Source organism: Coenobita brevimanus, chromosome 57 (assembly GCF_032717465.1).
Source record: "Coenobita brevimanus isolate Jiangsu-jjx chromosome 57, ASM3271746v2, whole genome shotgun sequence".
NCBI classification, from domain to species: domain Eukaryota; kingdom Metazoa; phylum Arthropoda; class Malacostraca; order Decapoda; family Coenobitidae; genus Coenobita; species Coenobita brevimanus.
In genome coordinates this window covers 3,858,657-3,882,991 of record NC_137010.1, presented here as the reverse complement: position 1 = coordinate 3,882,991, position 24,335 = coordinate 3,858,657, and the positions used below count along the sequence as shown (strand labels likewise).

The 24,335-nt window shown below is 41.6% G+C and overlaps 1 protein-coding gene across 1 annotated transcript in view; it reads right to left on the bottom strand.

The window, feature by feature from the left end:
- Nucleotides 1–2,636: 2,636 nt before the first annotated feature.
- Nucleotides 2,637–24,335, bottom strand: part of LOC145402200 (uncharacterized) — a 92,829-nt gene continuing 71,130 nt past the window's right edge. The window contains exons 8-27 of the mRNA XM_080274319.1: nucleotides 23,831–24,009; nucleotides 22,276–22,434; nucleotides 21,425–21,547; nucleotides 20,813–20,932; nucleotides 18,583–18,710; nucleotides 15,389–15,545; nucleotides 13,622–13,818; nucleotides 13,196–13,448; nucleotides 12,060–12,202; nucleotides 11,650–11,793; nucleotides 10,851–11,159; nucleotides 9,703–9,777; nucleotides 8,850–8,922; nucleotides 8,168–8,278; nucleotides 6,740–6,841; nucleotides 5,936–6,121; nucleotides 5,280–5,399; nucleotides 3,996–4,142; nucleotides 2,912–3,052; nucleotides 2,637–2,774 (exon numbers count right to left, since the gene is read on the bottom strand). Of these exons, the coding sequence (XP_080130445.1) occupies nucleotides 2,637–2,774; nucleotides 2,912–3,052; nucleotides 3,996–4,142; nucleotides 5,280–5,399; nucleotides 5,936–6,121; nucleotides 6,740–6,841; nucleotides 8,168–8,278; nucleotides 8,850–8,922; nucleotides 9,703–9,777; nucleotides 10,851–11,159; nucleotides 11,650–11,793; nucleotides 12,060–12,202; nucleotides 13,196–13,448; nucleotides 13,622–13,818; nucleotides 15,389–15,545; nucleotides 18,583–18,710; nucleotides 20,813–20,932; nucleotides 21,425–21,547; nucleotides 22,276–22,434; nucleotides 23,831–24,009 (3,005 nt within the window). The remainder of the gene's footprint in view (nucleotides 2,775–2,911; nucleotides 3,053–3,995; nucleotides 4,143–5,279; nucleotides 5,400–5,935; nucleotides 6,122–6,739; nucleotides 6,842–8,167; nucleotides 8,279–8,849; nucleotides 8,923–9,702; nucleotides 9,778–10,850; nucleotides 11,160–11,649; nucleotides 11,794–12,059; nucleotides 12,203–13,195; nucleotides 13,449–13,621; nucleotides 13,819–15,388; nucleotides 15,546–18,582; nucleotides 18,711–20,812; nucleotides 20,933–21,424; nucleotides 21,548–22,275; nucleotides 22,435–23,830; nucleotides 24,010–24,335) is intronic.

Genomic DNA, 24,335 nt, shown 5'->3' with positions numbered 1-24,335 from the left:
GCAAAAAAAAAAAAAATGGTGTTGTAAAGCAATGCCATGTTCCATATTGTATCCAAAACCAAGTATCATTAATGTAAAATCCATTTGTATATATGGCAGCTTTGAGGAAATGTTTAGTGTTAGTATTGTTCTGAATATATTTTGATGATGCCATGTTTTTTAATTAACTTTCTTGTCCATTTTTCAAATACTGTAATCCTTTATTGTCATTTTTTGCACACTAATTTCAGCAAAAAAGATAGAAGTTAAACAAAATATCTGTAGCCAATGTATAAGTAAAACAGTGGAGTGGAATTTGAAGGGTTACATACATAAATCTTGGCTGTTGCAGGGTATAGTTGAAACTAAGAATTTTACAGGCATGAATAGGGATAAGAGAATGGGTGTATAAATTGTTTCACTGGGCAGTCTCTTGGTAGGTCTCCTTTTTCCTTGCTTTTCTTTACCTTATTCAGTGTCATACCCACTCTGTTTATTAGTGAAATATAAGGTTAAGATTATGATGATGAGTTAGTGATGAAGGGACTTCTGCCAGTTGGGTATATTGTATTCTGATCTGTCCACTTTAACTTGGTCTATAATGGCCACATCTGTCTGGAATGTTGGGCTGTAATAAGAGATTAACAGTAGAATGTGGTACTAGTCACAAAGGGCTATGGATGGGATGTAGAGGTGCAGTATTGTCTTATCCTGCCATTGAACTCTAAGAAATAAACTACAAAAGGACAATAATCACAGTCAAATTAAGATGGACAAACCATATGCTCTTACAGACGTCTGTCCCATTAAATGAAGGTATCCCCTGCCGTCATGACTGTGACAGTGTGCAGTATCAACACTACATTGCAATCAGTTTAACTTTGCAAAACTCAGCCACACCCCAAATTTAAATGCAGAGCTGTGACTGGGTAGACCTAAAAGGTTGAGCTGGTTGAGAATGTTGAGAGGAGGGTCATAGGTGCGACTGTGGAGGGAAGAGTGCTAATAGGCAGACCAAGGAAGATGTGAGGTACGGTGTTGCAGAGAGAGACCCCCTGGCTGACCAGGGAAATGGTTTTAGATGGTGATATATTGAGAGCTGCTAATTGGTGAAAAGATTCACTTGTAAGATCAGTGGTCTGTACAGTAAATGCAAACTTCATCACGGAAGTAATTTCTGTCAATACTGATAAGTTAACTATTGTACAAGGCCTGGTACATGGAATAAATGTGATTCAAAAGAATACGGGATGAACTATAGGCAGACAAGTGACAAGTGGACCGCAGATAACAGAAGAGTATATGGGTTGGCTTGATCTATATGAGTACAGTTCAGCCAGTACAAGGATATGTAGGTAGATAAGAAAGTAGAAACAAATCATTAGTTGGGAGGTTATATGTAGGGGTGCAAACAAGAGATACTGCTGATGGAAGAGGAATGGCAGAGAGCTAACACCATGGGGTTCTATGAACACTGGTAACAGTTTCACGAGTGCTATACATGAAACTTATTTTTGTGTCTGTGTAGTAATGGGTGAATCTGAGAATGCAGAAAGTTTCCAGCTTGGGACAGAAGTAAACTAGAAGCATTATGACTAACATCACAAAATGGGGAACATGCACAGCAGGGGAGGAACATTTATCTGGTACCGGTACTTACTGACCTTACGGATGAAGATGAAGGGGGAGTGGGGTAGCTCTGTGGTAAAGCTTTTGACTCTGGACCGCAAGGTCGAGAGTTTGCGCTGTGCCCGGGTAACTGCCTTTGCTGGGAGGGTTAGCGCTCTCCAGTAACCGTAGCAGGGATTATGATCTGTCTAGATCTAGCTCGGGGGAATAATCTCTTAATAATCATGAGGGTGAATAGCCAACACTTTAACATGTTTTTACCTGAGGTGCCTGAGGGCTTCGATATTGGCATCTGGTCTTGGAAGCATCCTATTATGTTTTTGCCCTGCGTCGACTGGGTACAGGGGCTTGATACAAACTGCAGCTCTACAAAAATTCAATATATGAGACCAATGGGTATTCCCTAAACTCTGAATAATTTACGTAACATGAATCACGTTAAAAAGTAAGTGCCTACCCGGTACTTACATAACATGCATAAGAAAGGGATATTTTAACTCGAACCAATCAGTATACATCAGATACTTCTACAATTAAACTGTAATTTATATCAATATTATGACCCGTAAATAACCATTATATTTTTACATCCTTATCCCAAATCACACATACCTTGCAACAGCCAAATAACAACTACAGTAATAGTTGTAAAATGCTGAAATATCAACAGCAATTTCAGCAATATACCTGACATCAATCACCGCCATACAACTTTCCACTAACAACTAGTACTTGAACTACTAGAAAATTACAACAACCATCGAATAAATTAGACTAATCCTTGAATGCCAGCCTGGGAATAAGCAAATCTCTCTCTCTCTCTCTCTCTCTCTCTCTCTCTCTCTCTCTCTCTCTCTCTCAAACAACAAAAAACGACACTTTAAAAATCAATATATTATTAATGACCACAAACTTATGTATACTGTGATTTTGAAACTGTCTAACGGCTTTGAAATATTCTCTCCTTTAAAAACAAACCACAACTACAATAAATCATTCCAAAAATAAATAGAAACCGAATGCTTCATTTAACCGAAGAGCTTGTCAGTGGAGCGAGAGGAGCGGTGTTCCAATATGGCGGCCAGGGTTGACTTCACTTCCTTCAGGTCGTCTATGGAGGACTTGAGCTGCATCACTTCGAGCCTCAGCAGCTCCACCTCGCTCAGCTGTTTGGGAGTGAGAGGAATTTGAGGGTCGTCGTCATCAAATAAAACAACAAAATCATCATAAACGTCATCAACATCATTATCATCAATCATCATCATCATCATCATCATCATCGTCAAACTTTCCCCCGCCTCACCTCCCTCTGCTGGTGGAAGGCGAAGGTGGTGGCGAGCCAAGAGAACCACCTGGCAGCTTTTGGCGCCTCCTTCGTCAGCTTCCTTACGTGGCAGCGACGGCGCACCAGGCTGGGAATCACCATCTCTATCTCCAGGACCAGCTGAGGGAGGATGGGAGATTGTGGAAGAGGGTATACATGCCATCTGTGGTTTCGTAAGAGAATTGTAGAGTGGGAGATATGTATGAGGGTGTGTATTCCATCTGCGGGTGAGTGGGAGAGCTTTTAGAGAGTGAGTTTTAAGGCGGAAAAGCAATATAACTACTTCACGATAATGGGTAGGATGAGGATGGTGTCTGTCGTTCAAGGAAGGTACTATGAGAGAGGTATGGGGTTATAAAAGTGATAGCTGGCTTTGCTCAGTACTCTCAGGCATGGAACTTCGTCACATTTACACTACTACTACTACTATTGTTGCTGCTACTACTACTACTACTACTACTCCTCCCACCTCTACTACCACCACCACCATTACTACCGCTACTACTACACATGCATGCCTCTTTTACACAGATACACTCTATTCCTGGGGTAGGCCCAGCAAGAGTAAACCCCAAGACCCAAGGGAAGGATTGGCAACAGTAAGGGCATTCGGCCAGTGAAAAAAACTTCTTCTAGCTACTTGGTGGCAGAACACGCGGACCCAGTATCAGTCTTAATTGCAATCATGGGGCGAAATAAGACTTGCAATAACATGCATGACCAAGACAAACAAAATGTAAACGTAAATGAGTCTGGAGTGCAACTGGTAGAGAATCACCATATACATATCTCAGGGACAGTTGAAGGAGAGTAACATGTGAGCGTGTTTCTCGACCTATTGGTGCGTGAGAGAACTGTTGGACTTTGGGGGGAGGGGGGGATGCGTACAGAGATATTCAAACCGCAGAGTGAGTTGTAAAACGATGGTCGTGTGGCAAAGGGGTGGACTGCTGATTATGACATGGCAAGATCAATCCCAGTTAGGTTGGGGCAGGGAACCATCTGAGAATCTGAACTACAAAGAAGCAATGATCATACACCCAAATCTACTACAACCACTGACCTCTGTTTGCATGGCGAGCTTCTGCAACATAGCCTGCTCCTGCACCGCCTTAATGTCGTCCACAGCCAGACCCACCAGTAGGTTCATGATCAGGATGGACATGAACACCAGGAAGGCCACCAGCAGGATGTACGTCACCTCTGGGTACTGCAAGAGTGGGTGAGTTGTTAGGTGAGTCGGTGCGTAGGTGGATGAGTAGATGGGTGAGTCAGCGTATAGGGAGATGAGTAATGGTGGGCGGATGAGTACATGGGTAAGTAAAGTAACTGTAAAGCATAGAATGCCGACAGGACAAGTTTATAAAGGAGAAATTTCGTGCCATATCTGGGTATACTTTGAATATATAATCATGATTGCTACCGACAGCGTGAGTGTCCCTAAATCACCCCATCTTCCACTGTCTGTGTTACATCCCTTTTCTAGTTGCAAGAGTGTATCTAAATTCATAATTATAAATAGGTGGATGTGGCGTATCATATGATGACACTTTAATTTTTGAATGTTAATTTCATATACTGTAGTATGTCGAAATTTGAGGCCATATCTTTAAAAGAAGTGGGTGTGGTGCATCATATGGTGGCACACTACTTCCAACTTGACTCCACCTCCTCCTCATGTCCCATTTACTCTTGATTTTTCCTGTAGGTCAATAAAATCGTCTGTGGGTAATAAGAACATAAGCAATAAGACAGACATGGATGTGATTAAGATTATGCACCAAACATCAGCTGAGTCACAGAACCGATAACATGCCATAAGGATACTGTTAACTTTCAAGCCGTACTCAAAATTCGATTACTAATTTCTATCCTAAATTCACATAAATGTCTCAAATTGCCAGTTTCTCCCTCCGTCAACATCCTTCCCAATCATTCACATATTTACCAAACTGATATTGCTTCCTCCAGTACCCCAGTCCCTCTCTCTATCAATAGCTTCCCCAGTCACTAATCTTTCCTCAAGCCAAGAAACTTTCCCAGTACCTAGTTTGTCTCCCCCAATCACCAGTTTCTTTCCTAATTAATGATCATTAGCAAAATCAACATTACTCGCCCCAATCCTCCACTATCTCCCTCCAAAATCCCCTTTGCCTTACTCACTAACCTCTCCCAAACGCAAGTAACTTTCGCCAATCCCCCTGTCCCTCCCTCGCAACTTTCGCAATCACCAATCGCTTTTCAATATCCAAGTAACTTCTGTCAGTCCCCAGCCCCTCCTTCCCAACCCCCAAATCCAAGTAACCTCTGTCAATCCCCCAGCCCCTCCTTCCCAATCCCCAATCACCTCCAACGGGGCATCTGGGTTGTTGAAGATCTCTGCGTAGTTAATCTCCCCAATCATCATGACCGAGGTTTTCAGTAGCGAGTGTGCCGGAGACCTGAAGCTGTATTGCCCGCTCAGTACCTGCAAGTAGGAGAGGAAGTAAGTACACACGGCAGAAATAAATAAATAAATAAATAAATAAAAGCATCACGAGGAATATGCACAAAGCAGTATGACATGACAGTAAAAGAATGAGTGTTGGCTGTGTGTGTGTGTGTGTGTGTGTGTGTGTGTAATGTAGTGTATTATGTATCTCCTCCATCCCAAGGGTGACATAAAAAAAAATCAAATCCAAACAATACCTTCAAATGTGGAAAACTCAAGAAGACGTAAAATAAATAAATAAATAAATAGTGCTTAACCTCTTGAATCTAATGTGTTTCTCCTCAGCTGAATAAAATCATCAGACATTAGACAGAATAAAAAAAAAATTAGGTCCTACACTGCAGAAAATGAAGGCAAAAAAAGAGTAAAAACAAGAAGAAGAACAAGAGGAGGTGGAGAAGGAGGAGGACTACAATGGAAGAGGTACTAAAGTTAGATAAAATTATACACCGTATATAAACGTCGTAAAAAAACACAGAATCAAAAAATAGAACAAATCGGTATCGACAAACAGTGTAAAAACTAAAGGCGAAGGCGATGATGAAGAAGAAGAAGACGACGAAGAAGCTACTGAAGGTGGTGAGGATTTCCGTGAACATGATGACGTAGATGCCGAAGAAGGGGAAGACCCGGATGTAGAGCAGCAGGTTCATCCAAGCCAGGAACACCGCCATCGCGCCTGTCTGCCACTGCCACTCCTGTAGGTAGGTCGGTAGGTTGGTAAGTGGGTATGTAGGTAGGATGAGTGAGGTAGGCTGGTAAGTAGGTACGTAGGTAGGTCGGAAGGGAGGCAGGTATGTGGGTTGGTAAATTGATATGTAGGTAGGCTGGAAGGTATGTAGGTAGGTAAGTTGGCTGGTGTGTAGGTACATAGGTAGGCCAGTAGGGAGGTAGGTGGGAAGACAGAAGGTAGGTAGGTAGGTAGGTATGCAGGGAGGGAGGGAGGGAGGCAGATAGGATAATATGAAGGTTTGTAGGCAATTAAAAGTAATGAAAAAATAAAACTAAACAGTTCTGGAAAATTTTAAACAGAAGCAAATATAACTTTAAAGCATATATAAAAAAACATAATAATAAAGTCAATAAAAAGAACAAGAATCCCATAATAAAAATAAAGCTGCAATAATGAAGTTAATAAAGTGCCAAATGAATGAGTAAATAAACCAAGGATAATGCAAAAATAAATAAAAATAAGTCAAGAGGACAAAATAAAGTAAATATCATGCATAACTTAATAAAACCACACGCAGAAAATTAATGCACGCAAAGAAAGAACAATAACTAAGATAAATCATAACATGGGAGGAGTTACGTACCGCCTTGAGAGGACATTCCCTCGTGTCCAGAACAAAAAGAACTGCACACACGTAACAGCACCACTCCACCAAGTTCTCTCCACTTAGGTATGCTGTCCACGCCTGGAATAAATAAACAAATAAATAAGGTGGAAGGATAATGTGAAAAAGAATAATCGAAGTTTGAATCCAGGAGGGTGAGGGACGTGTATGGAACAGAGCAAAATGGAATGGAATAGTTCATGAAAGGATAATTCGTCGTCAGTATTCTAGAACAGGCAGGACGTGAAGGAACCGGGGTTAACCATAGACCAGCGGAGTTTGTGGATGGTTTGGAGCTGCTTTGGTGTGGACAATTACGCTGCAGGTGAGTGAATGCTGTTGCTTTCTCCTGTTTTCAGCTGCCACCCAGTTGGAGCTGGTAACAGTAAGCACGTGTAAAAATATAACATAAGATAAACATTCTCTGATCAATCTAATTCTTGCTACAGACTTACTTAGGTAATATATTCTGACTAAAGCAAGATAATGTTATTCGCTTCTGGGAAACAACTACCACTCGAGGTCTCTAGGTAGATAACGTAAGTTGTCATTTTACAGATCAGTTGAATTAATTACTGAACAACCTAAATATTAATGTTCATCCAGAATGTAGTAATTTTCCAGTGAACTTGGATTCGCTGTAAATAAACTTTAAACTGGCATTACCTATGTATACGGTATGTATATATATATATATATATATATATATATATATATATATATATATATATCCCATTGGATCCCAGGGGTGCTGGGCGAGGCATGGAGCTGGGTGGGTACTAAGCGTACCGCTCTCCGCCTATCGGCTCATAGTCGCGAAGCTCATAGGTTCCTACCCGGGGGTTCCCTACTTTATAAAGACTTGAAAAATCCCAGTTCTGTCCAATATTCCGGACACAGGGCTCCAATGGGATATATATATAAATATATATATATATATATATATATATATATATATATATATATATATATATATATATATATATATATGTACACACACACAAACTCGCATACGGGAAAATCTGTTAGCTTAAATGTCATCATGTTCGCCCGTCTTTTAAGGACGGTACAAGCGAAAGGAACTTTGAATGGGGATGTGTCTCATCCGACGTAAAATATAGCACACCTCTTTTCTTATATGGTGTGCTTATTTCTGAATTGGCATCTGTGCAGTCACAGCAGATATGCAGTCACAGATCCCTCTCCTGTCATACCCAACCCCTAACAGATCGATCAAAACAGACCTCCTGATGAACCAAGGCTGCTTAACTCCTGAATGTATGTATGACCGTGTGCAGAACTATCTCCTAAGGTACCATTACTAAGCCAACTGATGCCAGAGTTAACGTATGAGCCAATCTGACCATCACATTCTAGCCAGTAAAAGCATCTGCCACTGTAACTTACCTGGTAGACTTGAGCAATCTCCTTCAGTATCTCTATGATGGCCACAGACACCACCAGCCACTTGCACACCTCCAGGAACGTCTCCCCGTACCATACATCCCATTCCACCTCCTGGGGAATGGCCAGGGTTATGGGGAAAATGGGAAAGATCAATGGGCAATGGGAAAGATTAATGGGGAAATGAATGATTAATGGCCAAATTGAAAACTTTGATGGGGAAAGAAGAAGGATGAACTGGAAATGGGGAAGATGAACTGGTGAAAGGAGAATATTTTGTTTTATAGGTGCGCTCTACATATGCCTGCCATACTGTCAGCATGATAATAATACAGTAATAATAATAATAATAATAAAAACAATGTTACTAGTATTAATAACAATAATGAACAATCAAATGCATAAAAATAACAATAACTAGAAACAACATTAAACAAAAATCACACAATCCGGAACTTTCTCTTCTATTCATCTTTTCACTTTTAATTCTCCAGACGATTTTATTCAACTTTGGCGGGAGTTTTCGAGTTGGAGGGGTTGACAGCAGCCTCCGTCAACCCCTTCACTACCACAGGGCCCTCCTAAGGTGAATACAGTCGTCTGGTAGTGGCAAAGATTAAACTACCAAGGACGTCACCGTAATGAGAGGGTCAACATTCTCTCTCTCTCTCTCTCTCTCTCTTACCTCGCAGTTAAAGGCATCTCGCAGGGTCAGCTGGAAATTCTCGGTCCCGTTCGGTTTGATCCAGTTTAAGTTCCTGAAAAAAATAAAAGAAAATAAATTACACGGATTTTAAAAAAGATTGTACAGGTATTTTCTCAACTTCTTCACTACGATTACTTTTTTTTAAATTCTTGCTACCTCCAGAAGATTTAAAATTAGGCTAAGAAGGTATATATTTCTTTTGTATTATTATTATTATTATTTTTGGACTGGAGTGGTTAGATAGACCTTCATATATTCATCCCCACTTATAGGTTCTTTCCAAGCTGAATAAAATCGCCTGGAGGTAAAAATAAGACATCATCGTACTGAAGAGGTTAATATCTACTTATGGATTTTTTTTCTTACTTATTAATTTCGTCTTCTTATATTTTGATGGTGGTTGGTCATTTTTTTTGTAGTTTTCTTCTATCTTTGAGATTCTTTTCGTCCCTCTACACTCCCTCCTTTCTCTAAGTTATTCCTTTTCGTCTCTGTAGCTTCCCCCCTTCTCTCTCTCTCTCTCTCTTTAATCCCTCATTCATTTCTTCTTACCCCCTTTCTTCTTTCTCTCTTTCATTCTTTTTCATCCCTTCCTTCTTTCTTTTCCAACTTGGTGCCTCCTCCCTTCTAGACTTCTTTCCTTCCTTCTTCCCTCCTCCTAATTATCCTCGATTTTTCTTTTCTCTCCTCAGTATTCCTCCTTCCTTCTATCTTCCTAGCTTCCTACCCCTTCCTTCCCTCCTTCCAGCCTTCCTTCTCTCCATCTCCTTCCCATTAGTCTCTTTATCTTGTTTCTTTTTTTTTCTTCTCCATTTATTCTTCCTTCCCTTACCTTGCCACCAGTACGTAGGCGGATAGAGAGAAGAGAAAGACGAAGTAGATGGCCAAATTCCCATAGTACACGATCCTGAAGAAAATAAATAAATAAGTAGATAAATGAAAATAAAGAACAATAAGGGAAGCATGTAAATAATGGTACACAGTATAAACAGGTAGAAAAAATACGTGAAATATTAATGTACATTCGCCATTTCAGAGCAAGAATGGGCGCGGTGGACAGAGTGGGCGGGATGGGCTGGGTGGGGCATGACAGGGGAAGTATACCCTGTGAAGATGGTCACTGTAGGTTGCCTGGAAAAGTGTAACAGATATCCCCCCAAAATTCAATAATAAAAAAGAAAACGAATGAGGTGGTCAGGGGAGTAGGAGGGATGGTGGTGGGTGCTGTGCTAGGAGGGGGAGGGGGGCAGCCTGCAATCACTGAAAATGGGCGCTGTGTGAAGGAGTGGCAGTCATGGTAGGAAGGAAATTTATCTTAGGACTGTGTGTGTGTGTGTGTGTGTGTGTGTGTGTGTGTGTGTGTGTGTGTGTGTGTGTGTGTGTGCTGAGGGAGTGGATGGGAATGAGAGCGAACATGAAGGGCTTGGCTAGTGTTGGCTGGAGCAGAGCAGGGATGAGACAGCCTATGTAGCCGAGTGCTGTGTCAAGCAGTAGGTTCGATGGAATGGACATAATATAAGTTTATGTAAAAGTTTTCTCCAAGAAGAAAAAGGAGGTAAGCACACGCCACTCCCATATACCTGTCCTTTTATTGCAGCTGGAAGCCATCAGCCTTTTGATTGCCTTGACCCTTGTTCTGCACTAATAAATCGTAGTGTTAATCGTAATAAATTACCAAACCCCTATGATCACTGAGAAAGAGTTTTATCCCTCTCATGGCTGAGGCAACTCTCGAAATCCATTCCAGTTAACGCCAGACGATTTTGCAACTGAGTCACAGGGGTCTATGTGAAAAAAGAAAAAAAAACTAACCTCCCATATCTAGACCACTAGTGCTGTATGACACTGAGGCAGACAGGAAGAGGAGGAAGCAGCACAAGCCACTCCCCTACACTTAGCACATCATATGAATTAACAGCGTCTTGTAAGGAAGAAAAATGCGTCTTAAAATGGAAAATGTACAGTTGAACCACCTCTCACCTGCCGTATCTAGACCACTTGTGCTTGATGAGGCTGACGCAGACGGGGTGGGCCAGCAGACTCGTCCTCTTGTGCTCCACCATCACCATCAGCGGGTGGTCGTTCTTCAGCATCCGGGCGCTCGTCGTGTACAGTTTGGCTTGCGGTTTAAGCTGGCCGGTGTGGTCGTACGGTGAAGGGGAGGTGGCCGTGGCCGTGGTGGATGTGGAACTGAGCTGGTAGGAGTCATCTAGAAATTCCACGTTGAGTTCCAGCGTGGGTTGCGTGGATGGGAGGAGGTCCGTAGGTGCCTTGCTGGTCTGTAGGCATCTGAGGAATTATTCTTTTTTTGACAGCAATAAAATAATCTTGGAACCATTAGGAATCAAAAGGAATAATACAGGATTTTTTTAAAAGTCGTCCAAGAATGATTATAAAATATCTCTGTGTCTGTATGAACAGTCTATAAAAAACTAGTGGCCTAATCATCCAAGGAGTCATTTAATAATCACTCAGGAATTTCACGTGGAGTTCCAGGGTGGGTTGTGAGGATGGAATGAGGTCCCTCGTTGGTTTGCTGATGTGAGGGTACCTGAGGAGTGGTGATTGTGTGTGTGTGTGTGTGTGTGTGTGTGTGTGTGTGTGTGTGTGTGTGTGTGTGTGTGTGTGTGTGTGTGTGTGTGTGTGTGTGTGTGTGTGTGTGTGTGTGTGTGTGTGTGTGTGTGTTTGGAGGCGCACAAACGAAATATATCACCAAACCAATAAATATACAAAGACAGATGAATTTCTATATACAATTGCAAATAATTCTCCTCCCTACCTGTCTAACACTCTCTCGGCCACGTCAGGAAGCCTCTGCACCAGCATCCTGAAGGGCGTCACTCTGCGGCCCCTCATGTCCGTCGTGGCATGCCGCAGCGCCACCTTCCAGCTCGAGGACTCAACTATCGCCATCGCTACATCGCTATAAAGAAGACAGAGACAGAGTATAAGGCTAGGATCCCTTCCCCTGATAAAAAATAAATAAATAAATACATACATAAAAAGGCTCTGCATGTTGTCCACTGGCTACACAAATATTACTCCCTCTACTATTCTTTTTTTAAATTTCTGCCTGTAACATTCAAGACCCAATGGAACTTGTATCATCCGCGTCAGGGAAGTCTCCAAGTGTTACCGTGTCTGAAGATGTAGATTCTGTAACTGATACTGTTCTGCTTGGCGACTTACCGGTGTCCTGCAAGAATAGCCAGCTGGAGTGCATTGAAAGTGGTAGCATCCTGAGTGGCGAGTGACGCACCTCTCTCCAGCAGCAGCCGTGTTACCCCCACCATACCTGTCCCTGCCGCCTCCATCACTGCCGTCTTGTGGACCTTTTGGAGTGGTGGAGGGGAGAGAAGAAAATGAAGCTGTAAAATTTGGGGGTAACACAATGACAACCCATGAAATGAAAGCGCAACACAAAATCCATCTATCTATCTACCTATCTATCATCCAATCCTACATTGCCCCATGAGGAGCGTAGGAGCCCGGGGCTAGGCAGTTGGTCCTGACATTTAAGATGAGAATGACCAGCCTCACTCATCCCTGAGTGGCACTACACGAGCAATCAACCCCAACCACCCCTTGGATATAAACCTTCACCGGCTCAATCCGGCTGGAGCGCAATAATTACCCACTAAACCACCAGGCGCCAAAATTTGGTAATATGGTGGTAAACAACGTAATTTCTCATGGGAAAGGTGGCAATAACTGCTCTCAGAGGATTACGGTATTTCCTGGACACTAAAACACTATCTAGCAAAATCCATAATATTGCCTATTCTATATTACTTCCAAACACCAACACATTTGGCCTCCAAGATAAGAATACTGAAACTGAAGATGATATAGAACAAAGAGAACTGAAATTCGTCACTAAACAGGGGTACCCATACACCGACAGAACTACGGAACATCACTCCCTATTTAAGGCCAATCTCATTAGCATCCGGTAAAGGGAAGCGGCATGCAAGGGAAAAAAAACTTGAGAACGACAAAGATATAAACATCAGTCAGATATAAAAAAACAGAGGGAAATATACATCACAGCTGTTGTCATATCTACGTTCTGAATCGAATTGTAGCAACGGAAACTGAATATGGTGTTTGTCAGGAAAGGGTTGTTATGGAAAGAATGTAAACCAAGCCGTAGTACTGTCATATTCTGCCACTACACGAAAGTAACACAAAAATACGAAGCAAGTCACGAAGAAGTGTCACGAGATGTGCGATAAGTTGCTTTGTTTTGCCACTGAACTATGTGAAATAAGCTACAAAGGGGATAATATCTTCGCCAAGTTACTATGAACAAACTATAGTCTCACCTTATTGAACCTATCCATTGGTGCCTCAGCGTCTAACAGAATTTGACAGATGTTTAGATATCCCAAGGCGGCCGCGATGTGAAGCGGGGTGGAGGAGGCCGAGTTGGTGGCCGTGACGTCACATCCGCCCTCCACCAGCGCCGCCACTGCCCCCTCGTGGCCGTTTTTGCAAGCCAGGTGAAGCGGGGTGTCCAGGTCCTCATTTTCGGCGTTTAGCAGAGTTGGGCACAGTGAGATGATGTAGTTAACCAGGCTGAGGAGGGAAGAGAACATCTGAAGACTAGCAACATAAGCCCGACTCCAGCGCTAGACACCACTTTATAAACCTACTGATATCCATCCAGACAGTGCAGAGTACCACTAGGGTTGGGCTGGAATTCAATGCCAGTAGGATGATCACTCTCTCTCTCTCTACCTCTACCTCACCTGGTATACCCCTTCCTCGCAGCCAGATGCAATATGGTGTCCTGTTCCTCGTTCCTGGTGTCCACTGCGGCCCCTGCCTTCACCATGGCCTCCACCACCTGCCTGTTCCCCGCCAGCACCGCCGCGTGGAGGGGGGGCAGCCCATAGCAGTCCTTGGCGCTTAGGAGATGTCTGCATTTACGATTATCTAGCAGGACCTGAATGGACGCAAACTGCTATATATTTCTTTAAGACTTTGTAGTTTGCCATCAATATTTATCTAACTATCCATCTATCTACCTACCTATCTATCTATCTATTTATCACCGCCTACATGTCACTCTCCACCTTCATCTCGTAGGAATAATTATAAAGATGCTCGGTAAGTGTCGGCGCTTGGAAGAGAATACTATAGATTTCTTCACAGGTGAGTTCTTTTTTCATTTAGTGCTCTGCCACTAATATTTACTTGGGATAAATTTATGTGAGAGACCGCAGGAGTCCTATGCGATCAGGTGTTAGCATTTACAGTTGTCTGGCAGAAATTTAAAGTGAAAGAGAATACCATAGACTTCTTCATGGTTCTTTTATTTACAGGTATTTGCCATTCATATTTCCTGACGTAAATATATGGGCAGGGTATATATGGGGGATATTTTGGGGGCTCAGTAGGTGTCAGTAGTTACGGTCTATCAGTACCTAAATGAAGGGAGAGACTGATATATAGATTTAAGTACTTTGCCATAGTTGTTTCTGGGATTACAAGAAATACTATGCCTTATATAACTACCTGCTGCGAAAACAGCTTAAGATAACAACATTCTACCGAGAACATTATATACCCTGCCATCTGTGTCAGGTAAGGGTACCCACCATTCACTCACCCGATGTAGCGCTACCTTCAATCACTACAGGGCTAATCGCAAGCTGACCACAACCCACTGAACCACCAAATATCTTTTTTTTCCGGCTACGACAAATCTATTTTATACATTTAAATCAGTACAGGTCCCTTTCAATTTTTTTTTTAAGTTGCTACCTCCGGACGATTTTATTCAGCATATTTTTTTGATCAACCTTATTACTGAAGGAAATTATTAAGGCTATCTCTAACCCCTCCAATTCGGAAACCGTCCCCTAGGCTAAATAAAATCGTCTGAAAATACAAAACGCACACACACACACACACACACACACACACACACACACACACACACACTGGACTCAGGGCTTCACAATCCAGCGACCTTGACCTTTTGCGAGCTTTTTTTTTTTTTTGACCCATCTCTCCTCCAAATTCCCGAGTCTCTCCCTCTCGTAATCCTCTTTGCTTAATAACATACACTGTTTTTTGAGCCGATATCGATGTTTTCAGAGGCCAGAAGGGTGGGCTGATGATATGCGGCAGTTTTCTATTTGGTTTCATCATTCTCCGGCAACACGAAATTAGAAAACAAAAGTACACAGGTCTCATTACGTTCTCGAATCATTCACAACACGAAAATTTACGCCTTAGGTCCGTTTATGTATTTTTTTCACTTTATTCTTCCTATCAACAGACGATTTTATTCAGCTTCGGAGAGGCCCTTATTGAGTAAAGGGGTTAATGAAGGCTGCATCTAACCCCTCCAGTTCGAAAAAATCTCTCCACACCTGAAGGAAATCGTCTGGTGGTATATCTATGCTTGAACTTCTAATTTATTCTATCCTCTGGCTTCTCATAATTTTCTGCTTTCACCTAACACTCTAGCTTTCTCTCTCTCTCTCTCTCTCTCTCTCTGACCTTACCTTCAGGGCCTCCAACTTGGCCTGCTCAGCACAAAGGTAGAGTGCTGACTTGTCCAACCTGTCGTCAGCACTCACATCAGCACCGAGGGCCACCAGCGTCTGTACGGCTGCTGAGTGCCCGCTGTGTGCTGCAACCAGGAGTGCTGTGCTGTGCGTCCTGTGGTGGGGAGGCGTGGAAATTATGCTGTGCTGTGAAAATAACGCTGTGCTGTGGAAATTATGCTGTGCTGTGGAAATTATGCTGTGCTGTGGAAATTATGCTGTGCTGAGGAAATTATACTGTGCCGTGAAAATTATGCTGTGCTGTGGTAAATATGCTGTGCTGTGGTAAATATGCTGTGCTGTGAAAATAACGCTGTGCTGTGAAAATAACGCTGTGCTGTGAAAATAACGCTGTGCTGTGGAAATCATGCTGTGCTGTGAAAATAACGCTGTGCTGTGGAAATCATGCTGTGCTGTGGAAATCATGCTGTGCTGTGGAAATTATGCTGTGCTGTGGAAATTATGCTGTGCTGTGGAAATTATGCTGTGCTGTGGTAATTATGCTGTGCTGTGGTAATTATGCTGTGCTGTGGAAATTATGCTGTGAATAATATACTGTGATATGCTTTAGGAGGAAAACGAATATCATTTTTATCTATGCCCTGATCTATCTATCTTCTCATGTCTATCTATTTCAATCAATCAACTGTATCTATCTGTCTACCTATCTATCTAACTATTTATCAATCTATTAATCAACTCTTTATTGTCCCGGAAACTGTGCTGTGGAAACTATGCAAATCCGTGTTGGTGAAGGGTGACATGATTATCTATATATCTATCTATCTATCTCTATCTATCTATCTATCTCTGTCTATCTACCTATCATTCATTCCTTTACTGCCCCGAAAATTGTACTGTGGAAAGTATGCGGATTTGCGATGTTGGAGGGTGACTTGAAATATATATGTCTGTCTGTCTGTCTGTGTCTGTCTCTCTATCTATCTATCTATCTGTCTGTCTGTCTGACTGTATATCCAGTTCTTTATTGCCCCATCAGGAGTGTAGGGGTCCGGGGCTAGGTTAATTAATCCAAACATTTAGAGCAAGTGACCAGTCGCTCTTTCCTGAGCGGTATGGACAATTACCCTTACCAATTCTTAGGATCATGCGCTTAAGGGCCACATCCGACTTAACATACTAGACCACCAGGCGTTCATCCGATGATATGGTTACCACCCAACGTAGTAAATGGTTTCCTGGGGTACAGTAAACTATTTGGCTCGTCACTTACTGCAGAATCACTTGAATGTAGCACTGCATCAAGTGAGTGGACGGTGGGCTGTGGTAAAATATAATGTGCTGCTATTATTACTATTACAGCTATTACTATAACTGCAACCGCAACTACTACCGTCACTACTACTACTACAAATACTACTTTCACTACTACTATCAATACAGCTACTTACTGCTATCTCTACTGCCGTGACTTTTACTGACTACTACTACTCTTACCACCCCCACTACTACTACTACTACTACTATTACTACGATTCTGCGTGCGTCCGTGTGCGTTCATGTATGTGTATGTATGTATGTATTGATGTGCGTGAGTATGTAAGTTTGTGTGTGTGTGTGTGTGTGTGTGTGTGTGTGTGTGTGTGTGTGTGTGTGTGTGTGTGTGTGTGTGTGTGTGTGTGTGTGTGTGGTGTGTGCGTGCTTGTATGTTTGTATGTAAGGTTGTGTGTGTGTGTGTGTGTGTGTGTGTGTGTGTGTGTGTGTGTGTGTGTGTGTGTGTGTAATTAACACACACACACACATCCCTAGTTAATTACAGAGCCTGATTAAAAGTCGAATCGCTTTAATCGCCCTCAGGATTAATAATTAGAGGTTATTCAGCATGCAATTAACTGTTAGGTCATAGGCAAACAAACAAATAATCAAGCAAACAAACAACAAACAGCATCCGGGGTAAACAAACAACAAATCAAAGCCTATAAACAACGAACAAACATTCCAGGCTAAACAAACACATTTCAGGCTAAACAAACAAACACATTCCAGGCTAAACAAACAAACAAACACATTCCAGGCTAAACAAACAAACAAACACATTCCAGGCTAAACAAACACAAACATTCCAGGCTAAACACATTCCAAGCAAAACAAAGAACAAATATCCTCAGGTGTAAACAAATGAACAAACAGGTCCCAAGGTAATTTTTTTTTTTTTTTTATACCTAGGCTGCTTCCCCCAAGGAAAGGGAGGTAGCCGAGACAGGACGACACACTCCCCATTTACTCATCCATTCAAACACATTCATTCGCATCTTAGCCCCAAAGGGGAGAACGGACAGATCCTCACCGCACCACACCGCACAAGGGTCAACTGCGTAATGCAATCAGTGGATAAAAGAAAGAAAAAGATAGAGTATCAGGAGAGGAATAACAAAAAATAACACAAACAAACAGGTCCCAGGGTAAACAAAGGCACAAACACCAAATATATCAAACGGTAAAAATAAAGAAAGAATCCCAAGAGAAAGTCCCACAAATCAGTCCCAATAAAGTTCCAGTTAAAAGTTCCAGTAGTAAAAGTTTCAATAAAGTCCTAGTAACAAAAGTTTCAATAAAGTTCCAGTATTGAAAGTTTCAATAAAGTCCTAGTAATAAAAGTTTCAATAAAGTCTTAGTAATAAACGTTTCAATAAAATTCTAGTAGTAAAAGTTTCAATAAAGTTCTAGTAATAAAAGTTTCAATAGTCTCAATAACGTTCCAATAGAGTAACAGCAATAAAAGTTTCAATAAAGTCCCCAAGTAAAGTTGGTTAAAAATCCCATGGAAGCCTCAAAGATAAGTTTCAGAAAAAACAAAGTTCCAGTAAAACTCAATAAAAAAAAAAAAGTCCCAGTAATAGAAGTCTCAGTAAAGAAAAATCCCAGTAAAATGTTCCAATAATCAAAGTCCTCAAGTAAAAAAAAATCCCGGTAATTTAAGTCTCAGTAAAAAATCCCGTGAGAAAAACAGCCCATTAAAAAAAATCCCACAAAAATGTCCCACAATAAAAATCCCTCAGTAAAGAAAACGGTCCCACAAATGTCGCACAGTAAAAAAGTCCCACAATAAAAAAGTAACAAAAAAAAAAAAAAAAGTCCCAGATCAAAAAAGAAAACACTAAAAGCAAAAATGAAAAAAATCAAAAACTCACAAATCGCGCTTTTCCTTATTCGCGCCGCACTTCACCAGCAGTTTAATGGCGGCGGTGTGGTTTCCCGCCGCTGCGTACATGAGGGGCGTCCGCTGATACAGGTCTGCAGTGTCTACCTCGGCGTTACGCTGCACGGGAGTAAGAAATCAGGAAGGTTTATCACAGAGCATAAAAAATAAATAAATGTACAGATGGTTAAAGTTACGGATGGTTAAGATTCGAAGAGGAAGAATTTTACAGCATCATTTGAAAAGTTAAAACCACAACCACCATTTTCTCCACCTAAAATGGCTGTTAGAATTTATAAGCCTGAGTAACAACACGCATAAATACGTAAAATTTAAGTCTCTTCAATCCAGTTATGTTATATTTATTTATTTTTTCTTGCTCCCTTTTTGGACGATTTTATTTTCAAACAGACCACTTGAACTGCGGAGGTTATTATAAAGCCTCCATTAACTCCACCGTAAGGCGTCTCCCTGCAGCTTAATGAAACCGTCTGGAAGAAACGATAATGACATACAAAAGAAGTCATTGGATTGAAGAGATGGAAAAACTTACCTCACATGGAAGAAAAAAATAGAAAAAGGAAAAAGTTCCATCACATAAGTCTACTCGACGTATATAGTCTTGAGAGAGAGAGAGAGTCAAATTAACTTGTTCCACCCACGAAGACAAAGAGAAGAATTCGTAAAAGTTTCATTAACTTCAAATATATACAGGAGGGGCAGAATAATAGCTTCGTTCCCTTCAATATGTGTGTGTGTGTGTGTGAGAGAGAGAGAGAGAGAGAGAGAGAGAGAGAATTTCCCCCCTCGAGGCGTAGGGTTCCGAGGCGAGGCTAAGTAAGGGTAGATGACCAGCCTACTTCCCTTGGTGGCATCACATTATCGAAAACCATCCACTCAACTAATGGGGCGTTCCAGCCACTAAACCACCAAGCGCCTTAGAGGATGATGAGAGAATGGGATGGATGGATGGAATGAGGGAGGAGGAGTAGGAGGGGGGGGGGAAGCAACCAGCAACTAATACTCCTTTCGGGGCTGTTTGTTACCAAGAAGACTTTGACTATGATATCTAATTCTATGAGATGGAGAAAAGGGCAGCAAAGCTAGAAGGCGACCCCAGTTCGCCAAACCCTCCAGCCAAAACCGACATGAAAGTTTAAGAAGGAGCCATGAAAATTTCACAAGATAGACTGAAAAGACACAGAAAGAAAGACTAAAGGAAAGAAAGAAAAAAAGAAAATTACATCCTGCACTAGCTTTGTCTGTAAGGGAAAATGAACATGATCTGAAAAAACTGCCGCTGCACACTTCACTGTCTGAAAGGATGGAAAAGTTAGTTAGTCATGTTCGATTATTATTCATCCACGAACGCTATTAATTGAGGATTTGGGTCCAGACTGCCAGAGGAGGAGGAGGAGGAGGAGGAGGAGGGTGGGTGGGGGTATATGAGGGAGGGCGGTTTGTTATGGGAGGTGGGGCCGTTGTTCAGTTGTGCTTTGAAGTCCTCAATCAGGGGTCGAGGAACAGAGGCAAATTACTCCAAATGAGGTAAAACTAAAAATTTTGTGGATAATGTGTGCGGTATGAGAGGTAATGTGTGCGGTATATTACTGATTTTTCACATAAATGATGTAAATTTTAGTGAACAAGATGTAAAACCATGTATCCTGTATCATGGAGAGATAAACCTGTACTATACACAGGAAAAAAAGAAAAAAATCCTGTATCATGTTTGTTGCTTAGCCGCCTGACACGTGTACACAGACGTGGCGATTTTTTTTTGTTTTGTTTTGTTTACTTTGAAATGTTGGGGTAATTTCATTTTACTCAAATTTTTGGATAATACCCTACAAAGTTCCCCGACTCTTGTCCTAAATCAAATCAAGGCTGCACCTCACTGGATGCTGCGTCAGGCCATAGACAGATAGACCAAAAAACAGATAGACCAAAAAACAGATAGACCAAAAAACAGATAGACAGACAGGCAGGCACAGACAGATAGATAGATAGTTCAAGTACAGTAAACCCTGTCCTCGCCATGAATTTCTTTGCTAAAATAATCAGAGAAGAGTGCATTGCCTGAGAGTGTTAGCTGCTACGTAAATATGATAACAGATCGATTAAAAAAAAAATAAATATAGATAAAACACAAACGGATGAGTAGATCGATATTTAATCCGAAAACGTCAATAATCAAGTACAAACTAGCATTATAAAAATACCTCCAGCAGTAAGTTGATGATGTCAGTGTTACCAACGCTGGCTGCTGCGTGGAGCGGCGTTGCCATGTTGACTGTCTCCGCGTTGACGTCTGCACCAGCCCTCAGCAGCTCTTGCACCACCTGGGGAAACTGTACCTGAGCACCGTCTGTACCAGGACACATTTACAGCTTAATCCTTCCAACTGGAGGGGTTAGAAGCAGCCTACACTTTATTTTAACCCCTTCATTACGATTATTTATACCTTATTTCTACAAACTGTTGTTGATACGTTCGCTGGGATCTGAGTCATATTCACAAAGATTTCTAAGTTAAAAGTTTTTAACATTTAAGATTCTTCTGTAGTCAAATTCACGAAATAGCCTCTGTCAGGTCCTCTCCTTTGTCCTCATCCTTCCTCCTTTATTAATTCTTATCTTTATTTTACATTTTTTACTATATTTTTTCCTTCTCTGTTCATCTCTCCCCTCCATTATTATTATTATTATTATTTTTTTTTTTTTGGGGGGGTCCTCACTCCAAGAGCCCCCAGGTGTCCAACAATGGGGGACTTGGCTGGTGTACATCAGCTTAGGGGTAACTTTTCAAACTGGTTCTTGGTCCGTGGTACGTACCGGGAGATGTGCGTTGGTGCAGGCGATGTACAAAGCTGTCTTCCTCTTGCTGTCCTTGGCGTTCAGGAAGGTGTCGAACTGCTTCATGCCCCGCCCCGACACAATCAGAAGCTGTACCACTGCCTGACGGAGATAGTAGATAGACAGGTAGATAGATAGGTAGGTAGGTAGGTAGGTATGCAGAGAGAGAGAGAAAGAGATTACAAATATTTACAAACCACACAAATCCTGTGGTCATTTCAAGTGGCCTTTAAAAATAATAGAAAAGTTATAATGAAGAAGGTTGAAGAACATGGGTTTAAGAACGGGATAACATAACAGAGTGCTCGTTACTGTTCTCTCTCTGTTCACCCACAATTACGGATCTTGATATAACATCGACTGTATTAATGGTCGTAATTTAGGGGAAAAGTGTAAATATGACAAATAAATTACTCTTAATGACCTCTGCGCAGGTGATAGGTATTAATATCAAGTGTTTGTTTATTATATATTATTTTTTAACACATATATATCTTTAGGAAAATACATACTTTTAGAAAACAACCCACAAATCCTTAAAAAAATAACAATGTACATTAAAGACATATAAACATACTCTGAAGATAATAATAATAATAATAATGATAATAATAATAATGACAGTAGTATCAGTAGTAGTAGCTGTGGTAGTAGTAGTAGTAGTAGTAGCAGCAGCAGCTGCAGCAGTTGTAGTAGTAATAGTAGTCACGATATATAGACGAAGTGGTAGGAGTAGGAGCTGTAGCTGTAATAATAATAATAATAATAATAATAATAATAATAATAATAATAACAACAACAGTAATAATAATAATAATAATAAATCTTACCAGATGCCCCCCTCTAGCGGCGCGATGCAAGGCAGTCTGTTTGGAGAAGTCGGCGAGGCGGGGGTTGGCCTGAGCCGAGTGGAGGAAGAGCCGAACCATCTCGACGTAGCCGTAGGTCGAGGCCACGATGAGGGGGGTCATCTGCTGGTTGTCCTCGATCTGAAGGGCAAAGAGAAGGGGCGAGGACGATAGAAGGACTGATAGATAGATGGATAGATGGACAGAAATACAGGTAGATGGATAGATAGAAAGATAGATAAATGAAGCTATAATGATAAAATGAGGGGAGAGAGAGAGAGAGAGAGAGAGATGAGGGAAACCAATAAAACCAGACAATAAAAAGTAAAAATAAAAGAAATCTACCTGAATAAAGGAGTTAATTAAAGGTGACAGCAATGATAAATGAGAGAGAGAGAGATAATCCTGATAAAGAGGAAGTGAAGGAGGGGAGAGATGGACAGAGGAGGGAAAAATAAAGATAATAAAGAAAGAAAAATGAAGATAAGAATTAATTACGGAGGAGAGATGAGGACAAAGGAGTGGATTTATATGCTGTAAAAAAATAAATAAATAAAACTGAGGATAAAGAAAGAGTATGAGAAGAAAAATGAAGGAAAAAATGAAAAAAAATAATAGGAGATGGTACAGAATTGGAGAAAAAATGAGAGAGAGAGAGAGAGAGAGAGATTGTTTTTCTCACATTTGGACAGTATAAAAGTCCTCGGCAAACATAACACTCTCAAAAATGGGTTTACACACACACACACACACACACACACACACACACACACAATTATTTATCAAAGCAATATCGATTTCAGAAAACTGTTAATGGAGTTTTCTTTTTATGTATGTCTCTGATAAATTTCCTGTCTTTTTCATACCTCCTCTCTCTCTCTCAAGATAGTAGCCCTTGCGTTGCTTGTCACCGTGGGAGAGTGGAGAGGCGGGTTCTGTCCTTCCTTCCTTCCTTCTCTTCTTTGCCTTACTCCTTCCACCCTTCGTTCTCTTCCTCCCCTTCCTTTACTGGTTCCTTCCATCCTTCCTTTATTTTTCCTTCACTCCTTGACCTTATTCATTCTTCATCATTCACTGTTATCTTTACTCCTTGTTTCCTTCCTTTCCTGACTTCCTTCCCTTCCTTGACTACTTCCTCTCTTCTCTTCCTCTTCCTCCCTTTACTTAATTCTTCCTTTCATTCCTCTCATACCTTCATCTTTATCCCTCTTGTCTTTTCTGAGTTTTGTTTTCCCTTCGGCTCTAATTCCTAATACTCTTGTCCTTCCACTCTCTTTCTCTCTCTCTCTCTCCATCCACACAGTTGCAGCCTGTAAGTTGCCTATCATTGCGGCGAAGGGAAGAGGCAATTATTTTGCCTTTCTCTCCTCCCTTTCAGTTCTTCCGTCACATCCCTCGACCTTCTCTTGCTCTCCTCCTTCCTCCATTCCTTCCATCACGCTACCTTCACTCCTTCCGAGGCGTTTTCCTTCCCTCTTTCCTTCCTTCCTTCCTTCTCTCTCTTACCTTTCCAATCTCCTTCCCTCTCCTTCCTCACCTCCACACTGGCACTACAGGCCTCCAGCAGCACGGTAGCGGCCTCTATGTTCCCCGTCATGGCTGCGAAGTGAAGGGGCGTCTGTCCGTACTGGTCCTTGGCGTTCACCTCAGCACCGTGGCTAGTCAGCAGCTCCACCATCGACACCTCCTCAGCATCGGGATCTGCATCTGGTGACACTGAGAAAGAAAATGGGCGAGGTAGGTTAGACACAGACAGAAAATGGGCGAGGTTAAGGTTAGACTTGGTTAGTTTAGGTTTGGTTAGGCGAGACTTTGTTATGTTATGCTGTTATGTTTAGTTGGGTTAGATTAGATTAGGTTTGGTTAGTTAGTAGTTCCACAAACGACACTTCCTCTGCCTTGGATTGGAGAGTCTTGTCCCACTAAACCACCAGGCGTCAGTTAGATTAAAATGTAACTACCCAACGTAATAAATGGCTCCCTGGTCTACAAGAAACCATTTAGCTTGTCATTCAGTGCAGAGTCACCTGAAAGTAGCACTG